Source organism: Lepidothrix coronata, unplaced genomic scaffold, assembly GCF_001604755.1.
Source record: "Lepidothrix coronata isolate B3197 unplaced genomic scaffold, Lepidothrix_coronata-1.0 Scaffold75, whole genome shotgun sequence".
Lineage (NCBI taxonomy): Eukaryota > Metazoa > Chordata > Aves > Passeriformes > Pipridae > Lepidothrix > Lepidothrix coronata.
The window spans coordinates 6,503,786-6,529,114 of NW_016690255.1; the positions used below are offsets into that span (position 1 = coordinate 6,503,786).

General features: G+C 37.1%; 1 protein-coding gene across 6 annotated transcripts in view; it reads right to left on the bottom strand.

The window, feature by feature from the left end:
• The window catches only part of GNAL (G protein subunit alpha L), a 190,221-nt gene that overhangs the window by 38,338 nt on the left and 126,554 nt on the right, over positions 1-25,329 (bottom strand). For 5 of the 6 annotated variants that reach the window (XM_017819499.1, XM_017819498.1, XM_017819502.1 and 2 more), the window contains one exon: positions 18,049-18,146. In XM_017819499.1, coding sequence (XP_017674988.1) covers positions 18,049-18,146 — 98 coding nt within the window. Of the gene's footprint in view, positions 1-18,048; positions 18,147-20,991; positions 21,214-25,329 lie in introns of those variants that run through there. The other variant, XM_017819501.1, reaches the window with a different exon arrangement.

A 25,329-nucleotide genomic window follows, 5' to 3' on the forward strand; every position in this document is an offset into this window, starting at 1 on the left:
GGACTGCCATGGCTCATGTAATCACCTGTGTCAGGATGCATAAGGAAGGACCTTTTGAAGTGATCTGCAGTTTTCTCAACTGAGAGAACTCAATTTTTTACTAACTTTGGGATTAAGTGGTGGAGTCCAGCTCTAGAGGGCCAAGGACCACTCCTCAGAACTAAAAAGTCTGGTGGTAGCTATGGCTGTCACCTTGAAACGTAGTCAAGAAACTGGCTGCTGCAGCAGATATGCCAGGCAGGCCTAAGGACTTTCATTTCTCCCAAGTTCCTATATTGTAAGCAGTAAAATAAAAGCAAGCCAATACAATATACATGGTGGTAGTGTACCATGCTGTGAGATTAAACATAAGACATGGCATATTTGTGAATTACAAATGTTGGCTGGTGCAACTGCAAAATGCAATCAGTACTTCCCATAAACAGCTACTGTGGAATTCAAATGTATTACCATTTGTGCTATACTTTTTAGCCCTCAGAAATTATTCTTGTAAAATAACCTCTGAATTTCCAGAAATATGTTTGTTTTAGGAGGACTAGCTGCCACACATGCACAGATCAGCCAGTATATGGGCAAAGCCTCCTAACATCAGCTGGAAAATCCACATTAAAAACAGCAAGGATGGTTGAAAATCCAGTGACAACTCTGAGAACTGCTTAAACATGAACCTTAAATAAAGACATGATTTACACTGGGACTACTCGCTACATGACAAAGAAAACAGTATAAGCCTCACCAGTGGAAAACAAGTTTACGTTAAAAATTGTTATCATTATTAATTGCTTGCCTTTCCAGTTCTATCATATCACAAATAAAACATGCAGATCTTTTTCTAGCAGCTTTCAACTACCAACCAGAGCAACTGGAAGAAAAAATATATTTTAAGATGATGAAGTATTATATATGAAAGTGAACCCCTACACTGTTTGTGTTTTTACACCAGAATGGATTCCACTATAAAAATCAAAGCCACACAAAAGAGGTTTTTTAAAAGGTCAGATCAAGTAACAGACCTAAAAAAACACAAACAAAAAAGTAAAAAAGACTGAGCCAACTGAAAAAAGGATATTTCTGAACTACAAAATAAAGAAAATAATTTGAACTTTAATGACAAGCTTTTCAATTCTTCTGAAAAGTCCCTTTTCTTTCCGAAAGTCTTCTCTAACTGCAAGGAGATTATGCTGCACTGTCTGCAGTAGATGGGACAAACAGAAGAGAGTGGCTGCACTGGCTGCAAGAAGAGAGAGATTGCAGTGGGGCTGCTCCACCGCTAAGAATGCAAAAAGTCATCCCCACCACAGCCTGTAGGTGGGGGAGATTACTGACTGTGTTTCTCCAAGGCCCTGTCTGCACTAGAATGAGCCTTTCTGGCTCTTAGGAAGAGCCCTTGCATCAATGCAGCCATGTTGATTAAGGGTGTGACTCTTTTCATGCTCCTCTTCCAATAAAACCTGAGAGAAAAGGCGAAGCCTTTCTAAAAGGCACAGTCCTCCCAGGTCTATTGCTTTGCATGCCTAAAATGGACAGATGGCAGATGAAACTGTAATATAATTTAATCAGTAGGAAACTAAACAGCATATATAATCTTAGCAGTCAATCCTACAGAAGGACACTCCATTCAAAAGCTGCCAACTGCACTGTATTTATTAAAAGAAGAGATGCCTTCCTGTATCTATTCTAAATGCAATAGCCACAGATTACATTGCGTTATCAGTTTTAGAGACAGATTATTGCATCTAACAATTCAGAGTCCCAAATTTTCTCCGCAAATCATTCTCCCTAGGCTGCTGAATCACTGGAAATCCATGATAAACAGCTCATGCATGAACTCTTCTAAGTGATACGATGGATATGCTGGCCTGTTGCCTTCACTGATGCTTCTGAAATGCACTCTGAACTAACTACTGAGTAACCTTTTAAAGACAATATTCTTTGGCAAGGTAAATACGTCTGAGTGCTTTCTTATCACCTAGTGTGGCTCCTCTCAAGCATTCTTCATGGAAGACACTTTCTATTAAGAGGAGCTTTGAATTTGAACTTTGGATGGCTGTATTATGTTTGTTTTACATAGTCTAAAGCAAATAACCCTCAAAGCCATTACTGGAAAATATCTACATAAATATCTACATTGTTCCCAACAATTCTACAAGCATTAATGTTAGTCATAGACTTACCACATTTAAAAGCTCTTTGGTGTCTGTATTTCTTAATGAACAACTCAGGTTTTGTCTACATTTGGCACACAGTAAAAACCCATTGACTCCTGAACACAGTTTTACTGTTATTACAGATAGGGAAAATGGTTCTTAATGATGTTTGAATTGGTCACATTTTACACAGTGGTCCTTATAAACATTAAAGAAAAACTATGGGCTAATCATTTTCCAACATGGTGTATTTTATCAGATAGACAAAGAGATGAGCTGCTTAGGGAAAAACGTTCCTCAATAATTTTCTAAATTGTCCCCTCCTGTTTAGAGGATCTTGCAACAATCTGTGCATCACAGATTAGACAAGCTAGTTATGTTGCTTTACTTGTGTTCTTAATTCTAATGTAAATATTTTTCTAAAAACTTGAAAACATCTGCAATATTAAACAAAATTTTAAAATATTTAAATTATAAAGGGGAACTAAAAGATTTTGGCTGCATTCATTTTACTTTCACTAAATCTGATTTATTAGTATTCACATCCTAGTTCTTATAAACTTTCAATTTGCTCTCATCTAAAGCTGTAGTGAAATGGAGCAGAGTTCATTTGATGTGCTGTACAAACAGCACTGAGAAGGACCAGACCTGTATCTGTAGCACACCAAACACTTTCCAGGAAGTACCAAAGCTGTACTGATATTTTCTAGACAGAATAATGATGTCTTTGGCAAAGAGAGGCACCAACAATTATTTCACAGCAATGAGAAGGACAAACTGGTATCTATGACTGCACTGTACTGAAAGAGCCTATGACTCCTCCACAGTAACCTTTAATATAAAACATGGTAACAGCTTTTACAAGATCTTAAAGAAGGCACTACCCTTTTGTTTCCACAGAGAGCTAAACTGAAATACATGGATTACAAGGCCAAACCAGGTAATGCATTCCCCAGCAAAGCGACATCTCAAAGCTGTTTTTCCTGATCTAATTTGCCCTTTTGCTTCCACTGTGTAAATAAGGAAGATGAAAGTCATAAGAAACTGAAGTAATGCATAACAGATACCAAAAATCAGCATGATACATGATTACAGCCTACTGTGAGGAGCTCACAAATTGAGGAGAATTCAAACAATAGCACATGTTCTGTGATTTGGACATCGAGAATTCCCCAGACTCCTTTTCCTATGAGCAAGTTATTGAGAAACACTGACATTTGGGCAATACAAAACACACCAAGAGAACACTGATTGCCCAATCCCACTGCCATGGTAGTTTTCCTAGCTGTAAACCGATTCCCCCCTTCATCTCCACTGCTGATTTGTCACAGCTTTCTTAACCAGTGCTAACAACAGGCCATTCACATTACTGTGCATTGTAATCACACGATTTCAGATTGATCCTTAGAAAGGCATCTAACTGTATCTCAAGCTACTAAAAAGCAAAATAGAAAGCAACCTGCCATGATTTCCAAAAGACAGTGAGTAGGGGATAAAACCCCAACAAAATAAAACTCAAACAAAAGAAGAGGAATGCTTTCAATTTAGTCCCATTCTTTAAACAGAAGAAAATATTACAAATAGAAGAGCCAAAAGATTCTCAAACCCATACACTTTCACTAAGTGGGCTTACCAATAAGCTGGTGTAAAACCAACAAATAAGATCAGTGAAAAAAACAGTTTCCATATAATTTTATCTTACTGTAATCAAGACAACTTACAACAGCAGAACAAAAATCAGCCTTGAGCTTTGTGAACGGAATGCAATGCAACATGGGCACAGTCATTCTAAGAAACCAAAGCCAATTTACTTCTAATTCAATCTCACACAAGAACAGAATGTCATGCAGTGACTTAAAAGGATTTTTGTTTCTAAAATGGCAAAACACTGCTGCTTGTGATATTCTAGGAATATGTACAATACTGGACTGTCATACCTTGTTTCAAAGTCTGCAGAATGTCTCTTGCATTATCTGACTACAGTGTGAAGCTACAGATTTGGCTCTATACCACATCTCAGCACACTCTTCTGAAAGGCATGCCCCTTAAATAATCCATGAAATATTTATGAGCTGGAGACTAAACTGTGCAAAATGAGGAACTAAGAGGCAGAACCCCATTCGATGCACCAACTAGGTAGGGGGGAGGAAGGGGAGGAGAGAAAACAGTTTATTTCCAGAGCACTTTTACCTTCTCAAGTTGGTAGGAGATCTGGATACAGAATATTTCTCTGGGGAGAAATATTCTGTATTACCTACACATCTGTAAAACATGCACTGTTGCTCACACAACTGTATATACAGAAAAATATGGAATTTTCACTGCAGAAAATCACAACTGGTAAGTCAATTTAGCTCAGAGCACCAAACAAGGTATGCAGATGAGTGAGTCACAGATCTGAATGGATACTTGCAACTCTATTACATTTACCTCAGAGGAGAGATGTGTTGAGAAAGGTCTTGAGTTTAAACACGTGAGCAGCTCCTGGGAAGAAATGCAAAACCCAGTCTGGGGCTCCATCATGAAATAAAAAAGACAATGACACAGCTGCAAATAAAGGGAAGCACCTATTCTGCACAGCCAGTTGCCCTGGTTGTGCTGTGCACTGTCTCCTGACACAGCCCATGTCACTCAAAACCTTCCACTGTTGATGAGAAGCATTTTTGTTGCTTTTCTTGTTCTAAGCATGCTGAAAGTCAAGCAATTCCATAGCTTTCCTTTCCTTCTCACTCCTTATTGGTCTCCAGCACACAACAAACAGAAGATTAATTTCAATGTCCTCTCCTATTTTCACTCTGAGAAACAACTAAGATTTGATTATTCCACCTCTTGGCAAGAGAGAAATAAATGAAGAGTCCTCACATTCCTCAGAAATGAACACAAGTGCCTCATCCAACTGGGCACTTGAAGATATAAAAACTTCAGCTGAGGCCATATAATTGGAGAAGAAATGCTTCTTTTACTTGAAAAGGTAGTTTTTTACAGACAAGAAGACTTCACACAAATAAATATTTTAAAGGCTTATGGTTCTAGGAAGTTTGTATCCTGAAGCCAGGTTCTACTTGTTACTTTATTTCTGAGAAGGAGATATGTTACCTACCTACTTTTAAACTATTTAAAAGCAGAAGTGCGTATAAATCTTAATCTTTGATTTGTCAATAGTTTGAATATTTATGTGCACTGTGCAACATTTGGGAATTTTCAGTATACGTCAATGAGAGTTTCTGATGGATTCTTTTCACTTGAGAATCATGAAGCAAGAATGGATTTACTAAAAAAATGAAAACATCTGTTCTGAAAGAAACGTCCATTTCTCCCCCTTTTCTCCTGCTGTTATGCTTTGTCTCATTACATCAATACATAAAGTAGAAAAGTATGAAATTATTAAAAAAAAGGTCAAAGAAGGATTTGGAATAGTAGGTAGATAAGCCAACATTACATACTCAAGCAGATATCCAAGACACCTCACTGTGACTGACCAAATTGACATATTACCTTCTATCTCAAGAGCCCAGAGGCCCATATCATAGCAAATGGTCAATCTATCAAGAATAAAACAACGAACAAACAAAACAGAGTAAAGCAAAGAAACGGATCTGCAGGTATTATTAGTAAGTGGAGAGAAAAAAGGGAAGTATGTCAGCCACCACATTTAGATCAAGACCACAAAACAGTGTATGCTTGAACAGAGGAAAAGGGCCAATGCAACTGAAGTCCAAACATGATGAATTCTGCTCAGAAGACTTCCAGTCTGTGTGGAATAACTGTTACACACATATAAGGTGAAAAAGCTCCAGAAAAAAAAGCAGCTTTTATGTTTAAATCTCTCCAAAACAGTGTGATAGTAAGATATGACTCTGACTCCATTTTAAGAGAGAAAATTGATGAAACATCAGTAATTCATAAGTTTTCAGGGGTTGGAGAAAGCCACTGACTCCTCTGAAGAAGTCATGATCTATTTCACAGGTTTTCACGGACTTCTGTAGACAGGGAAATACTGAGTGTTGTGTTTACAGAGCACTATTCTTGACAATCATTTTTTGTAGTGAGCTTATTCTCTGTTTTGCAGGCAATGAAGACAGTAGCACACCTGTTAAAAGAGAAATTCCTGCCCCAGTACTCTGAGGTCCACACTAAATAGACAACTGCAATCAATTCCACTAGAGGCAGAATGAAACTGGGACTTTTTACTTGGAAAACTTTTACTATTTTTCCTCTGGGGAAAAGTGTAGTTGTGCTCCTAGTCTACTAGTGCAGATAATACCCATCTTCTGGAACAATGAGGCTAAATGAGACGAAGAAACCTGTCTTGACTGTGAGAAAAACACTTGCTTTAAGCTCAACCACACATGCTGAAGGGTTCAGAAGATCAAATATTTTGGAACTGTCCTTCAATAACTTCCTTTCTAAAGAAATTCACAGAATGCCTATATAAGGTTACTTTTTGTTGGATTTTTTTCTTTGTTGTTATAGGTTTTTTTTCCTATATTTCAGTTGTAGCCTTCTATAAATTTCTGATAACTTCACAGTATCCATACTTATCTCAATTTTATTGTAACTGCCTTTTAGCCAGACTAGCTAATTGCTCAGAATGTAACTGTATATTTACGCAAGTTCTGAAGATTCACCTGTGCTGTGCTCCTCGTATGGTGTGGAAATAGATGATCTCACTAGCAAAGTTTCTCTTTTGTTGTTTCCAGGATCTCCTGTGGTGGGGTTTCCCCCACATCCATTTTGCTCATTTCCATCAGGACATAGGTTAACTTCCCTCGACATTCTGCAATCTCATACATTTAATATTTGCCTTCATTAAAGAGACATAAGAGACTGCATTCCTGACAAAAAATACTTAATGCTTTACTACTTTGGCTTTATTTGCGAACCCATATTTATTATCTTTGTCCAACTACAGTCTTCTCTTACGTCTTCCTTTCATCCTCCAAATAGGTATAACTTGTTTACAACTTATGTAAGAATATTCCTAAAATAATTTTAAATCGTCATATAATCATTCTTTCAACATATTGTATATTATGATGATCTCCCTAACAGAGGTACAGAATCATGCATTTAATAAGTAAGTTAACCAATTTCTATGAATAAGCTGTAACAGAGATCTCACCTTTGTAATTTCTACACGTTATAATTTGCTGATTATTACTTTGGGAGTACTATCAGGTCAAAAACCTAAATTTTGCCTGTGTTTGTTGGCACTGACAGGAAGTGATGTGCACTCTGCACCACAACCTGCTCTGGAGAACCTCTCACCTTGACGTCAGACCCTACAAACATCAGCTGCCTACAAACCAGGGAAGGAAAGAGGTGACTAACCAGTGCATAACAAAAGGTGAAGAAGAAATCCAAAACATCAAACCCCCAAAAATAAACAGAAAGACTTTCATATAGTTAAGAGAAAATGAAACTCAGGAAAAACTAATAACTACATTTGAACCTCTTTTCTTTGAACAAAAGTAACAATGCTGATGTAATGAACTATAGTTTACTATGACTACTTCAGTTCTGTAGAATGTAGCAAAATGTTTGTTCATTGGCATCTGTCTCTTTAGACAAAGTTTTTCAAAGCAGAACCCACTATGTTTGTGGTGAAAATCTAGTTTATGGCAAACTTGCTGGAAAAAAGGTTTCTAAGATCCTGACAAGGTAGGGTAATAGGACAACCAACTGCAGAGAGGTTGAAAATAAAAGTCATACTAGACAAAGAAGCTTACTTCTACATTCCCTAAACAGAATAAACCCCAGCGGCAACAGTGCTCCTTAACACTCTACTGCTCTTTAAAAAACTATTTTTTAAAAATGGCTATAGTAGTGTTGGCAATTATAGGTCTGACACAGTTGTGACAGTAAATAAGTGGAGGCCAAGCAATTACATCCATGCTCACTATTTAACTTCTTCACACTGCATTTGGAGAGAAACTTAATGAAGAATAATTATCCAAAATCTGTACCACGGGACTTTCAGGATGCTAACATCCGGAATGCAGATCTTCCCACTCCAAACACATAAACCATAAGAAAGGTAGTGAAGGCTTCTTAAACACAGATAAAAAATAGCAAGGAGGCAAAGACACAGAGCCAAGAAGTGCAGCAGCAGGCTTTTGTCAGAAAAATGCACTTAAAGGTTACATTTTGATATTCAGTCCAATTTATTTCTGAAATAAAGTATCTGAAAAACAAAAAACCCACTCCCAACCCCTGCAATGGCCAGGAAAGGAAACCAAAACAGAGAGTTTTCCTCAGAAAACACATACAAATGATTTCAAGGTTCACCTTTTCCTGCATTAGCACTTGGGTGTGAAAACTGCTTAAATTAATGTCTTTTGTTTGATTACAAATAGAGGAATTGTCAGGGGAGTACTGAAATGAGGAAAAACTAATTTTTGAACAAATTCTAGAACAAATGAACTTTCAAAAATTTTATTCTGGATGACAATTATTTGCTCTATCCATTAAACAGAAGTCTACTGGTATATCTTATAGATATTTACTTTTCCACTGCTTAATTTAGGCTCAATTTAAATTTTATGTAAAACCCCACAATATAACAAACATTTCTAATTAAATCAGAAAGAATACTTTTACAACAGACATAACTGAAACAGTTTCTCTAAAGTCAAATAAACTTTTTAGAAATTCTGGCAGTATCACTGTTGTCTTGTATTAAAATGAACAAAATTAGCTTTAACTTAATTATGAGAAGTAGAGAGACACCCTTGAACTGCTTAGTCTCTCAGTTTGATGTGCTTTAAAATTGGGATTACAACCAGACTGACAAATACAGTGACTCTATTTTGGTTTAGTCTGAGGTGTAAAATTTATTTTTCAAGCATAGGTGCTTAGTCTTTACACTTTTCCAGCACGGTATAAACCGTATTTTATTTTCTTATTTCCAAACTTCTGCATTCCACCATCTTTCTTTTTCCAAATCTGTTGATGCAGTGTTAATTTAGAAAAACACCACCACCCAAACCCCTGGCTTCTTGTAGATCCTAATATAAACACGGCTGTGTACATATATTAGTGCAGAGAAGCCTGTGTATGCAGAGTCTGGCCAGTCAGTAGTTCCTTAAGGAAGAAATATGACTCCTGGTCTTTCTTTATCCTGTCATGTGAAACTATCTACTTGAAAAAAGAAAAGCTGACCATCTCTAAGTGGAAAAATGCATTTAAGCAAAGACAAACCCCAAGCGTAAATAATTTTACAGTATCCTGTATAATCTGCCATTAAATTTTCTTTCTTTTTTGAGCATTCAATTTACAGTTATTATACAGCTGTTATAATAAATTTATTACGTAAACAAGCATTTCACAGTAGGTTAGGTTTAAGATAACAGAATATAGAACACATTTTTCTCTAGAGCACAGTAAAAAAAAAATCCCACAGAAAAAAATCTAAAATACATTTGTGTTACATAACGATAAGCTTATTAATAAGATAATGTATTCTTTAACCAACTAATCTCTGCCACCAAGAACATGCACACATTTGACAATAAATTGTAAATTACCAGATTCAACTAAACTCTGTATCAATTGACATAAGCTGGAGAAGTGGAATAAATATAAGTGACTCTCGACATTCCCTGCAATATAATGAAGCTGGCTTTGGTCATAGTTTACTCTTTCTCCCACGCATACACTGGAAGAGTCCTAAACCAAGAACAACATATAAATAACACCACAACTGACAGAATGACCTAAAACTTCCTTCTGAAATCTACTCATAAATCCTGCATGCAGATTCTAGATAACCAACATCGTCAGTTTTATTTCATTTTAAGACATTTTGAGATGCTGATGCTGTACAATGATTCACAATCAGGATATCTGGAGTTAAGCTGTATCAGCATGTTTACTGTAAGCGATGCTTGGTTTTACTCTTTCTTTGATTTGCCAGTAGGGAATACAGAGGTTTTAAGGTTCTCTGTATTGGTAGTTATCTGTACTCTAGATGAGACATAAACTTTCAGGGCAACTTTCAAAGTCTGCTTATTAACTTTGCTATTTTCCATTCCTATGTTTTAATGAGACCATGTGTTATTTTTAACATGCAAAATTCTAACAAAATGTCCCTCAGTGAAGTCCAGTCCTACAGAGAAGCCTTCCTTTCCTGCTGCTCAGTATCCCAGATTCTGGCCATTTTTGCCTGTCACACTGGCCCACTGTGCCAGTTCACTGACTCAGCCCTGTACCAGTACCTATTCATGTCTGTCCTCACTGCTGTCCTCATTGATGCAAAATAAACACAGTCTTTTCTCTTTTAGTAATAAATGCAACAAAACGCTTTGGTTTTGCTATAAAGGATATTGATGCCTTAAGAGCATATACATTGAGGGTGATGCTGAGTGTCTTAATTCTTTAGCAGACTTTTGTTTGGGCTATAAAAGTGTGTATTGCACATACAATTACACAAGCCTTGCAGTTTACCTCTGCAGAAGGGATATGGAAAAAAATATTTCCAAATTAAATACAGGATGCCAATACAGAAAACTAAATGCAGACAAGCTCAGCTGAGAGACCTACTTGCAATCCTCCAATTCACTTAATGGATCAGCTGAGTTGCTGTGTTGCACCAACATATCCTGCACCTATTATTACCCTGTGCGTGCAAACAGGCAGGAAAAAATTAAGAAAACCATTCATCAGGTGTTCAGGAAAAACTGAAATATTTGTTGACTAGGGAGGATGTATTTGTTGACTAGGGAGGATGTTGTATTTTTTAAAGGAAACTAAAAATGTCTAATAAAACATAAAAAGAGCCAAAGTGTACTTTCATGCACCTGTCATAACATTGTCTTTAGACCTTAATACTCTTTTAAATTGAGATTAATGAATATTTTATATTTTTCTGCTTTACATTTTCAACTTTTTGCAAGTTCTAAAACTGCAGAAAACAGACCCAGTCATACACAGAGAAGCATGTGGGAAAATGTATGGTTTAAATTTATGTTTGTGCAGTGCATCTAGGGCTGCTCAAAGGCTTTGCCAACGGTTATTAGCTAATAAGAAAAAGTATTTGTCACATTGATTTTTAAAAGGCAGAGGTCCTGTGTTTATAAACCATCGCCTCTTGATTAATTTTTTATTTGAGAAGTATTATTGTCTTCTCTAGGTAGGGAAAGCATTTATGAACTGAAGTGGCTAAAACTGGCAGGTGCATGCCCATATGCCATTCTGCCTATTTGTGAATGGTATTTTCATATGCTTCATCCTCCAAACAGAAAATACAAAGGCATTTTGGGGGTTTCTGCAGCTGCTTTTTTTTTCAAATTTTTGTACTTAAAACTACTAGTATTATAACATCATGGTCACATTTTGATTACCAAAATTAAGGTAGAATTGGTAGAGTCTAATGATTTTTTTTTTTCATAAGTGAGGCCAAAAAGGGGAACAGCATCAACAAAAAATCACAGCAACACATGAAAAGGTTATTTCATAGAATTCCCAGTGCATATTTTAAGAAACCACAATTCTGCCTCTCAAGAGTGTGGTCTATTAGTCAGTAAACAGTGAAAAATGTAAGCGTTACACACTGCAGAATGACTTTTGTCCTATCTGGCAACTACCTCTGTTTAGAAGACTCATCAGAAAGGCTACAGTAATTACTCTCTAAATATAACCTCTCTTTTTTTCTACCATTAAATAACAATTTACTGGTTGGTACGGTTTGTAGTTTAAACCACGTAAGTGGAGAAAATCTGTTCATGAATTCAGCAGTAAAATTTGTTTCTAACTTAAGTAATGAATTTTTGAGATTTGAAAGTGATACTTCACGTGAGATCTTAAGAAGAATCCCATCATCACAGTGAGTTTTTCATATGTAAACCAGAACAGAATTTCAGATGGAAAAAAATCACATTATGGTTTCCTGTATTATCATAAAAATTTAGTTCTTAAAATCTAGTTACATGAAACATTTAGAATGAATTCTTTTTCTCATTTTTCTAAGCAAAAAGTATTTGCCCTATATTTAAATAAGCAGTTAGAAAGTTTTAAAAGAATCACTGCTTTTAAAAATAATATTCTCTAGATAATCATAACAGTAACAATAAAACCACCACCACCATCAATAATCATAATCATAATAATAATAATAATAATAGCATTTAGCCTAATTTATCATATATTCATACACATTTGCTTCATAACCTTTCATGAAGAAAGAATATATCAATACACCAGACTGCAGTGCCACACTACATAAAAGAAGCAGACAACACCAAGGCAGCTTGGAATTTAGGGATATCTATGTCCATACTAGCAATTAAATCTTATGTCTAGAAGAGTGCAAGGAAAGTCAGAAACATGCTTGGTTTCAAGAAGAGCTGCTCTTGAAAAAAAAATTACCTATTTTCTCACATCAAGAACTGAATCTGCTGACAACAACACAGAGAACTTTTTTTTCAATTACTAACACTAAGATAGATGCCTCAGAAATTGGACAAAAGCCTTCTCCAAGATACAATAACTGCAAAGAAAAATAACATGAGGTGTGTCTTTTCTATGTATACTAGTTCAAATATAAAATCAATTTTCTTTGGCCATACTTACACCCCTTGTGTTTGCTTTCCTGAGAACTTGCATAGTCAATTTTTATTATCTTAAATGTTCGCATAGAGACCAATACAGGCCTTCACTACCAAGTATATCAGAAGTGGTGTATCTTATCACGGAAAGAAGGCTGATAGACAAACTGGTATAAAGTACTGGCTGAAGGCAGGGTTCTCTTAAGTCCTTGGTCTTCTTCCTATACTGAGGAACTCAGTGAGCTGAAGTACAACTCTTCCAGCCAGGGCCACCCTAACACATACATGATGTTATTTCACGTCAATGCAATGGGACAAAATTCAACTCTGGAAACTTCCAATGAACTTGAGAGTAGTTATTTTTTTTCTAACAATGTCTTTTGCAAACTGTGTGTGACCTAAAAAGATAATCAGATGTTCTGCTTTTGTCTTTTTTCTCCCCTTTCCAAAGTGCCTAGTTCTGCTTGTCTACTCTTTTGCTCTAATACTATCACCTTTCCCTGACAATGTCTAGGCACTGTAAGTATCCCCACACTTTTTTTCTGATCACTGCAACTAATTTTACCAAGTCAACTGAATAACTTACAGTGGAGTAACCAAAACTAAGTTAACTCAATGCTTACCTTACTGAAACAAGGTACAGACACCACCAGACTGGGGGTGCCTGATATCCCCCAAGGATGGGGGGTTCTATAAAGGTTTTCAACTGCACTGCTGTCTCTGGGCACATGTGTTTGACTTCCAAGGAAAAGTAACTTCAGTGGCTTATTTGGGATTGCTAGAGCAGCCACCAATTAGCACATGGTACAGTCTGCAGTGAAGAGAGGTGGCTTATCCTACAGAAACCACTTCACCCGCATTAGAGTGAAGTCAATCAACTGTTAACACCAAACAGGTGGTTACTACATATAACTCTACCTCTTGGTATGCTATTAGTTAAAAAGAAATTTTATATCTCTTCATTGCCACATAAATTAATTTACTTAAATTTATGAAGTTTGTAAAGACACATAATCTACTCACCAACTTTTTTTTGTGGGTCATTTTTTTAATTGAAGGCCATCATACCTGAACTTTTATTTCACAGCATCACAGAATATGCTGAGTTGGAAGGGAACCATCCCCAACAGTCACACAGTTTGAAAATATTGTTCAAATGCTTCTTGAACTCTGTCAGGCTTGGTGCTGTGACCACTTCCCTGGGGAACCTGTTCAACTGTCCAGCCACCCTCTGGGTGAAGAACCTTTTTCTCATATCCAACCTAAACCTTCCCTGACACAACTTCAGGCCATTCCCTCAGGTCCTGTCACTGGTCACCACAGAGAAGAGATCAGTGGCTGCCCTTCCTCCTGACAAGGAAGTTGTAGACTGCAAAGAGATCTCCCCTCAGTGTCCTCTTCTCCAGGCTGAACAGACCAAGTGACCTCAGCCACTCCTCAGACGGCTTCCCCTCAAGGCCCTTCACCATCTTCATTGCCCTCCTTTGGACACTCTCTAAGAGCTTAATATCTTTCTTATATTGCGGATCTGTTCTAAATTTAAAGAAGTTTGCTTTGCAGTTCCCTTCCATGGATACAATAGAATTTGTGCATTCAGTAACTAGTACGATGAAACTGAAATATTAAAAATGGAGTTGTACTTATTTTATGGGAAACTCTTTACCTTTTAAGACACTGTCCTAGAATCACAAGAAATTTTTAAATTAATATATTTTTGTCTATTGTTTATGTACTAGTCAGTTCCATGTCAAGACAGCACTAAATCACAATATGAAGACCCCCTATAGACCTAGAATTTGCTGAATTTAAAGTATATGAATATAGACAAAAATCACAGTTAAAACAGAATTCAAAGTAAGTTAGATGTAAGATTTATCATTATAAACCCTGATGAAATCTGGGTAAGTCAAATGGGGACACTACTAAATCAAATCAACTTTTCAAATTAAGTATCAGTTTTTGAGATTAAACTTGAAATGTAACTTGAAAGAAATATTAAACCAGAAGACAGGGAAAACAATAACCTGCCAGCTTTATGATATTAATCTTGAAGAAATATATGAAGGTCATTAAGGCAATAAGATGTTTGATAGCCATGCAATACTTCCCCCTCCAAGAGTTACATAAATGTCTTTGTAGCTAGTGATAAAGAACAATTCTGATCTTTGCTAGCCCTTGGCTCGGTCACAGATTTGTATTTATTACAATTATCACATGATGCACCAACATGATGTGTGCACTAAACGTATTCCTTAACAATGAAAGAAGTGCAGATACACGGAGACTCATGTAAGAATATTAAAATGATCTGACAAGCAGGCCCTCATTCTCATTCCCGTGAAGGAACAGTGCCCTAGTAATTTAAAAGGGCATTGAAGATCAAGGAAAATCAACTTTCAGGCATAATGTAAATAAAACATTTGCCTCTGTGGCTTTCTACTACTTCTGATTCCAGCAAAATATTTCTCCCACAGTAATAAAGAAAATTAGGTTAAGTTTTAAAAATACAGAAGCTCTGTACCGTAGCCAAATTAAACTATTCCAAAATACACTGTATTTGTAACTCATTTAACAGTCAGCAAGTTTGGCCGCTGACATTATAATTTGCTAATAATGCTTTTTAGTGTTTTAGTCAGCCACCCAACTTGTAGTCCAATGATTTTTTAACACATGTTGGGATTTTTTTGAGTTTGCTTTGGTTTTTTTTAAGCAGAGAAATAAGTGGTGACCTACTGACAGTGCTCTTCCTTCACTACCAAGTAAAAGATTAGGATTTAGCTGATGGCGTGGGATGCTTTCTCCTAAGGCCAGTGTAATGGAAACATTGCAGATGTTTCAAAATCCCACAGTAAGCATCTGTGTCAGCATTACACTCCTCTTTCCTCCTTTACCAGCTAAAGATGACCATAGAAACGTTGTGAGAGAAATGCCACCAGCTCCTGCAGAGCCACAAAGATAGCACCCTCACCCTCAGTATTTTCTAAGTGTACAAAAGAATTTGTAAGTAGGTATCAGAACTGTATTTCTAATCCAGCCTCACAAGCTCTGCCAGCTATGAGATGGATGTGACCCCACCAACCTGAAAAAGGTTCATCCAATGCTAGCACAAAAATGTTCTTCCGGCTAAAGTAACTACTGTTGTTGTGCAGTATATAAAACATATATGCAGCAAAACCACAGCAACTTTTAAAACTCCTTTTCATTGACTCTATTAGTGTCATATTTATTTTCAAGGAATGATGGAGGGGCAGATAAAAGTAGGGTGTATTTTTAGCAACTATCTTTCTATTAAGATGACACTTGACTGTTTTAAATCATCAATACCTGTGAGGAAAAGGCTGTTTAATCAGATCAATGACACTGCTTGTTCCTGAGTTTCAAGTGTCTGCTCTAAGACTGAAAGCGTGCAAACATTGGTAAGTCACTTAGCTGTTACATTTTCAGGTAAATCATGAAAGGAAAAGCACAGATACACTCAAGGAACATTTAAGTATCAAATGCTACTTCATAAAGGGCCTTGAACATGAAGAATTATGCAAAGATTGTATTTACTATTATAAAAAATAATCTCAGAAAAAACCAAAATCAAGACAGTGGAAGATGTAGAGGGAAGAGACATAGAAAAAAGCCCTAATAAACTTCCCCTAGCCTTCTAGGAAAAAAGGTAGTAGGATACAGTTTTATGTTTCAGGACAGTGGACTTAATCCTAGATATATTTTTTATCCCCATTTCTGTTTTGGTTTTGGACATAACATGAGATTTAACATTCTCCTTGTCAAAGGCTGTAGACAGGTATAATTTTTTTTTTTAAGGAAAATCACACTACCATTATTGCTGTAATTCAGTGTCTTCCTTGTTTTTTCTGATCCTTTCAGCACCATTTTACAAAGCAGGATTGGGAGACACATTGGCTGTTACTGATCAGTGAAGTAAGTTTTACCTTAATTTATTTCAAATATGTGTCATTACTTTATTTCCTTGGTCCGATGTCTTATTTTAGTCTATTAATAGATATCATAAAACAGTCAGTCTGCACTTTTCAGCAAGCACAGCTCAGATCTGTATGATGGTGGTGGTGGTGGGTGAGGGCAGAGGGGAAACACACTGATCACATTTTAGGACAACTGTCTAATTTTATCTGTGTACAACCACAGTTTTAACTTCTAGCCACTTCAGTCTGTGAGCAAATGCCCAAGTTTTGGTAAATTCAGTCCACTGAGGTCAAATGAGTTCCTTCATGCACATACCTAATTTTCCCTCACTTCCATGTGCTGATGAATCATTTTTTCCCAAAAATGGTCTGGAAAGAGGGAAAATAAACTATGACCCGCAACACCGAAATTCCCCACTGTGACAGAAGCGCGACAAGTCCTTTAGTGACATGGACCGTTTCCTCTGCTTCAGGCTCAGCACCAAGAGCAGAGAGAACAGAAAAGCAAACCACTGAGTGCTAGAACAGACCTGTGGCATTGCTGCTGACCATACTGCCAATTAGACAAATCATAACACACTCGAGTGTGTTCCCTGAAAACCCAAAATCACATAGCAACTGTAAGAGTATGTATTCTTGCAATAGCAGTTCACATGAAATGTATATTTTTAGTCAAAGTCTAATTCAGACTTATGTGGCTACTGAGGACAGCTGAGTTTGTAGCCCTGCAATGTTAATATACTCTTTTTGACTACTACGTTTTCGTCAATGTACTATGTATTTATGTTTTGCACCTTCACAATCTACTACATATCTCTTGTCAGAACATTTCTGACCAGACTGAAGCTGTTTACAGATTTTGTCTGTGTTACACACACATGTACCGCTTCACCTCATGTATGTGAAGGACAGAATACCATCTTTAATGAAATACTGTTTATATTTTTTTCCTCCTAGAAAATATATTAGTAGTGCAGGTATGCATCTGGTTACATAAAAATATCAAAGGTTCTAACGGAATGTGAAAAAACAGAGCAATTTCAGCACTGTCTGGGTCTCAGAATTTTAAACAACGTGTTTTCCTTAGATTGGCTCTACATTTTCTAAACTTAATAGTTTCAACTGAAATTATTTTATATAAATTTATTTTGAGTGGAATAAAGATACTTAAAGTTATTTAAGGTGATTTTTTCATACTCATCTTTATTAGCTGTGAAATATCTGAGGCAGCATAATTAGTTGTATAATAACGGCAAACTATGGTGAAACAATTACTTTTGCTACACATGCTCTGCTTATACAGAGAATGAAAACGTTGACTGCTGCATTGCAAAACTCCTGAATCTTAATGATATAAATGTATTTTCTAACTTGTTACAGGTGATCACTTTCTTGCTTATAAATTTCAGAAAAGGAAATACTTACTACTGTGCACAGTCAATCAGCTGATATTCGTTTGACCTCTCGAAGCATGCCTTTACACCTTCATCATCCCAGAGCTTTTTTGCATGTTCAAAGAATTCCTGAAAATTAGAAATGCAACAAATAAGAGAACAACTCTCCACTTTTTCAATCCCCAATCTATATGTGTTCCCCCAACCTTCATGCTTTATACTTTTGCAGAAGGATAGATTACATCCTTACAGAAGAAAAGGCATCAGCATTTATTAGCAAAATCGCAATAAAATATACCAAACAATTACTGCTGAGTTTCCGGTACATGATATATAATGAAGACTGCCTTCAAAATTCATGCCAGTTCATATATAAAATTTACTATAAGTACAAAAGCTACCTAGAAGCACGTTCACTTAATTTTTAACAGAATTTATGCTTATGTCATGGAAAAGGCATAAAAGTGAGGCAAAAAGCTGCTCAGCTTATAAACATTAGCTTCCTAGAGGAAGAGCCAGTTGTAACTTTAAAAAGATTGTGCAATTTTTCCTGAAAAACACAACTTTCCACTACTTGGTATTTTCTCATGCAATATAATAATTTGATTGCAAGACTTTCAGAGTCTTTGCTCAACACCACTTTCTCCAAACAGCTGCCTGGCACAACGTGCTTTTCCTAGCAGCTATCCCAGGCAACCCAATCCAGAAATATCTGCCAGCAAGCTTATTTCAGAATTATTTGAAAGAGGAATCAAAGCCGTCCTCAGTGACGGTGAAGCTATAGCTCTGTTGTATAAAAGGCACACATGCAGAGAGGTAGGTCCAACCCTACCTGCCCAGCTCCTTCGTTCCTCCAGCCCCAGCCCTAGAGATTCAATGACCCAGCTTGCTTTAAAGCTGGGAGTCCATTTTATGTTATATCATTACTGGTAAGTGAAGCCATAACCGAGGCTTTCCAGTTACATCGTTCCAAAATGAAATGAAGGATGGTTAGATAAATTAGTATTTCCTTTATAATATGACTCTTTCCTCCCTCAAACCAAATTGTTAAAGTAATACGTCAACTCAAACACAGAAGTTGTTTTCTTAACACCTCAACACTTTCAATAAATCACCAGAGCCCTTTGGTTAGTCACAAATTTGTGAAACCTAACAAATTGCTTTTCCACAGTTCAATTTGACTCTGTGTAAAATGGGCGTAATACCACTATTCATTTCATGATCCTGTCAAAATTTTGCATAACATCTGAATTCTGAAACTTTCTGAAACTGCTTGCCAGTCTCTCCCCACATCTTTTCAGGATTAAAAATTTCTCTCAAAAGACAAAGCTCATAGTGAAAGATCTGGGCAGCACCATGAGTTCACTTTTACTCTCTATGGGTTTCCCAACCTGTGAGGTGTCCCAAAAGGTGACATTTTGCTCATCAGCAACTGCCTGTGACCTGCTGGTGACATTTTCAGGAAGAGACAAAACGCAAGATTTTCAGAACAAATTAGTACAGAATATTTAGTAAGGCTTTGAACATAGCTACGGAGGTCCTGAAAAACCCTAGAAATGCCTTTTCTTTTTTTTCCCCAGCTTTATTGTACAAAATGAAGAGAGAGAAAAAAAACAGTTCTTTAAGAAGTTTTCAAAATGTTAGAGAAAAGATATTAAAGCAGGCGGAAAAAAACTTTGCAGAAAGTCTTGGAAGAAGAGAGGAAGTCACACTGGAGATCGGCAGATGCTTATACTGCCCTTGGAATTTATTTCTTCACTTGGTGAGGACATGTTTATTTTGTCTTTGTTATTTTAATGATTTATGCAATGATTGTTTTAAAGACTGCAGATCCACCTTTTGAAGTTATGCTACAGCTACTATAAACTCTCAGCAGAAGGAAAGCAAAATCAAGCTTAAGAAAGGACAAGATATCAAACTAAGTAAGAAGGAGGAAAAAGCAGACACACATAAGAGAGAGCACGACTACAAGAAAAAGAAAGAACTGGAAAAGTCAAAATGATAAATACCAGAAAGCATGGAACATTTCTCAGACTTGAAGCTTATGCTTGATTGATATTTAGGGCATCAGCTGAACGCATCTTGCTGGCATCTTTGGTCAAAGAAAGGCACTGCCTTCTCAATGGAAAAAGTGAACTCTGGTCCTGAGGCAAGAGGACTCAACTCCCCCATCCCCTCTGATGGGTGCAAGCACAGTAATGCACAACCTCAGTCCTCCCTCCCACAGGCACTCGTTGCTGCAGGTGCGGGACCTGAGCGCTGCCTTCCCCTCCTCCCTATCAGCGGGTGAGAATTCCCACCCACTTGGAAAGCCATCTCTAAGGGGAACCTACATCTAAAAAATGGCCCCATTCAGCCCCACACAGCCTACAGGAAGGGGAGGAGAAGAGGAGAAGGATGTCAGTGTGAAGGTAACCTTTCCTGCAGGGTGGGATAGACTGAGAGACAGCTGCAAATGCAAGTAAGTAAGTAAATAAGCAAACAAATAAAGTTGCATAGCTACAGTAGTTTCTAACATCACTTTTGTTTTTACATCCTCTGAATGAGCTTTATTTACTCTTAAAAATATCTTCTGAAAAAGAGGCAATCTTTTCAGCTCAGCTTCTAAGATCCTACAAATATGTTGTAAATACAGGGTTTCCATATTATATGCTTTAAATATTTCCACCTGACCACTACATCTCAAAGCAGTCTATTTAAAATGACTTCCAGACTTCAAGTCCAAAGCAAATCCTATAAAACGGAGCAAATATACTTACCTCATTAAAATGTACCGATCTACTGCAGAGGAGTACACTTGCCTGCAAATTGCCTCCCACACAGCTACTCGATCCTTCCTTCCCAGGTGACTAAAGCCTTCCAGAAAAAATCCTGCTTCATTTCAAGACACCAAGTACCACAATCCAACTTTTCACAAGTTGTTTTTAACCCCCTTCTCATCTGCCGTGAGTTCCTCAGTATTTTTTCTGCTCACCTGCTGGAGGCCCCCATTGCCAAGCACAGAGGAGGATTCTGCTCACGCGTGCCTAACATGTTTGGACCCTGACCTCCTCTCCATCGCAGGACAATATCCAGACAACAGTTACCACGTCAGCTTCAATTTCTGCAACCAAGCGCCCTTATGCCTGACAGGCCTTCCAACAACCGATCCCCTCTCCTCACTCCCTATAGACCCCAATGCTTGTCACGTCTTCCTCCTGCCAAGGCCACAACATGGCCACCTTGTTGGCAAGCAGGCACTGGTGAGCTCACAAAGGTGTGGGCTTCAGGCTCTGCCCGCCCTGCAGCACCTGCTCTGGGGCCTCAGTATCCTCGGTGTGGTACCCACAGCTGGCAATTCCTGTCAGAGGGAAGAGCCAGGGTAATTCAGAGGACAGAGAATGCAGATTTGCTCCAACTGATAAAGGAAGATGGACTAAAACTTTTCAAAACATTACCTTAAGGTCAGGACAACACAAATAAGGTTTTTAAGAGTAAGGTGTGACCTTAGTAGCTTACATTCTGAGATGGCCAAAATAAGATTTTCTTAAAGGTATGACTTCTGGAAAGCAGCTTTTCAGAAGTTTTTAGAAGTCATGTGTCATGTCCTTTAGGAAACCTCAACTGGGACAGGAGAAATCAGGGACATAGTAAATCATTCTGGTAATGTGATGCTCCATATTTGCAAGCAGATGGAGCTGATCTCTACTGGAACAAAGTCACCAAAATCTACTAAAAATATTTAGTGTACTGAAGAGAACCAGGAATAATGTACTATGCCTGAAAGCAGAAAAACACCTACATTCATGACACGCCTACGAACACAAACAAAACAGACCTGTTTCACCCAAACTTTTCCTTAGGGACAGAGGCATACAAATAGTTGCACTATTAATATACATCTAAAATAAAACAACTAGTATTTCTTTATGCACTATTTTAATTAGAGCATTAACAAAGTCAATGATAAGGCCTCAGGTCTCACAGGTCACAGGTCTCATGAATTAAAGGCACTTGTCACACTGGATGCACTAATTTACACCATTTACCTAAGAATTTATAGTGATCACTACACCATACAATACCTTGATGTGATACTTCAATCTGATCAAAATGAAGATGTGACACACAACATCTCCAATATTTACTAATATAAAGCTATCTGGAAATTTTCCACTCTTCCTGAGAAAATCCGAAACCTCAGCCTCGCATTCCTGAGCTTCTTTCTCACTAGCAGATAATTTTTGCTATATTTAAATATTCACATATCATCTAAAAATCATGAAGAGCCGTAAGCAAGTTATAATTACTTTTTCCTTTTCAGAATGAAATAAGCTAAGATCTGCAAAATGTAGAAAACCCTGAGCTGATATCACTGATGTAAACAAAACTGTACTTTTACTACATTTTAAAAATATTTTCACTCATCTATTCCAAGGTAAAATTTCTGGGTTGAATGTACTCCTATACAATGAATTCCAGGAAAACACTACAGGTAACAAATGTAGATGTACTACAGCTAAGCCTCAAGGCTGTTTCTCAACTTTATCTTACTAGAAGTTACAGCATGTTCTCGAAATTCAATTTCCCTTATTTTGGGAATAAACTTATTTATCTGTAGGTTACCTTAGAAACCTCCTCCCCCTTATAACACCTAGAAAAAATTTTCAAGTAGCTAAAAAATGGACTTATTTCACTTTTCAGCTGCCTAAATTGGGAATAAATACTAGTGATGATGAAACAATGATATATCTTCATGAACAAATCTTTATGTATTTTGGAAGCAGAACTTTTCATCTAACTGTTTTACAAACCACAAAAGTTCGTGTTAGGTCAGGAATACAATTTTTATTCTACTAAGATTCCTTTCTATCTTCCTTCCAGATGAAGCACACATTTAATACCTATCCTGATGTTTGTTACCTTTCAGTCTCCCAGAAACTGGGATGTGGAAGGCTCCACTGTATTTTCTATTCCACATATTTCTTCTGTTAATACATTGTAAACCTGAAGACAACAGTTTAGATCAATGTGAAGTTGATCTCCCTCAAGCCAAAATTTATGCTCTTATTCTCCTAAGCTTTGGGACTCTTAAGACAATTTCTCATCTAAAACACATATTAAACCTGTCTGATTACCTGAAAACCACTTAAAGAAGTGGCAAATGTTAAACATTTTTTATAGTTCTGCCACTGTGAGTGTGAAATGAAGTCATCACTTCTATTCTGAATTTTAGTTACTACTTCTTCTCTCATGTACTTAACCAAACAAAAAGTAAATCACACAGTGCACTAAAAATTCCCACCTAACACCTCCCTAACTCCCAATGACAACTGCAACACGAGATGATCCAGAGAATTCATACAGGAAGGGAAGTAAGTGCCTCCCTACCAAACAGGGTGTACCCCCTTGTACTTCACAATGCATAGTGCAGGGTGTACATGTATATGTATATACAGGCAGTCCCTGTCTCCCATCCACTGAACTATGGAAAAGTTTTGTGGAATAAAAGGGTGACAACTAATGGGGAACACTCTATGATCATAAGAGTGACACCCAATGGAGTCAAATTAAGGGTATATAAGCAAACTACCTGCAGGGTTTTTAAAATGTGACGTTTGACTCTGCAATCTGAACAATATCCTTTTACGCATCCTTTTCTGTGTACCACATCCGAGGTCAAAACTGAACCAGATCCACCAGTCTGCAGCCAAATCACTAAGCATGATTTTGCAAGCATCTTGCAAGCAGCAAGATGCTGTGCTGTTACTGGAGGAGGATGGATGGCAACACAGTCTGGGAGATATCACTAGGAGGAACCACTGTAACCTAGCACTTTCTCCAGTTCCCAGGGAACTGTGAGGAAGCCCTTTTCCATGTAGTGCCCAGGGGATGAACAGAGTGACTGCATCCCTGGAGAAGGGAAGCTCAACTGAGCTTCCCCTCATGCTCCAGAAAACTTTGTGGCTCCTGGGGCTGTCAGCTGTGCTGGCAGACGCCACAAATCCGATTAGCGTATTGGTGTTCTGTTGGGTTTTGTGGCATAAGCCTTGCAAAGTAATAGAAGAATGGCAATTTAAAAAAGTTTATATTTTGGCCAAGTAAAATCTGGAATTTAAAAGGATGAAGCACAAGCATACTTTTGTTCCTCCAGGATTCTCTTCCAAGCCTCTACAGTCTCTTCTTGCTGTAAATAGTTCTTGGATACTCAATTAAGATTAGGGCAATTTAAATTTAAATGATCCACTCCTGTATCCATTAGATTTTTTTTTTATATTCATTTTCACATTAATTCAAGACTTGTGCATTTGGCATTGCAGACACATTCCCCCAATATTGCTGTTGTGACTAGGTTCTGCTTTAAATTTAACCTTCTCTACAACACAACTGCTAAGAATGAAGGGGAAAACAAACCCAGAGAAAAATCTCTGTGTTTTAGAAACACAATGAACAATATAATTTTAGTGAGCTACAAATGTGGCCAAAGGAAAAAAACTCTTTTCCCTGTGGAGACTACAGACACATCCCAGTGTCTGTATTTCTATGGACTACTATCACGCTTAACCTATATATCTGAATCTCCAAACAGAACAGTACTGCTATACCTAGTAGACTCTTAATCTCTTGAAGCTTTTCAATCACATATTATCTTCCTATAAGATACAGATGGCAACTCAATATGTTATAATCTGACATCCAAGATTTTTTACTATGTAGTGAATAATAATCTACTTTTTGTTTTAAAATGTACAGTAATATCACAAATAACACCTAATAAAAGTGATCATGTAAACCTGCTGAGGGAATAAACTTGAGGGAATAATACCTGGGCCTTCAGGGTCAATCATGAGAATAACAAAAGGTACTTCTACACTATGCAACAGATCAGGCAGGGAGATGAATTTAAGTCAAACAAACAATCTTTTACTGCCATTTTTTGTACAGTATTTATTTTTCAGTGCTTGGTGTTTTCTCTGAAATGCAAGATGTATAGAAGAAAACCCCAAACAATCTAAAAATCTACCTACATAATTTTGTATTTAGAGGCAGTGTATAGACAATCTTCATTTTGAGAGCCTGACATTAAATTCAAATCTTAACCCAATGTTTAACTGAGGTGATTGTAAACTGAAGTTACAGGAAACCCACAAGAGACAGTGAGCAACAACTTGCCCCAGTGACTCCAATTATTACTAGTTTGCTTGTACCAAGCATAGCAAGTAATTTTCTATTAAAATTGCTCTTCATCCCCAAACATCTACTGAGTGCAAATGTAAGCTGTAGCAACAAAAAACATTTTAAATTGACTTAATGTAGAAATGATGGGGTGAAG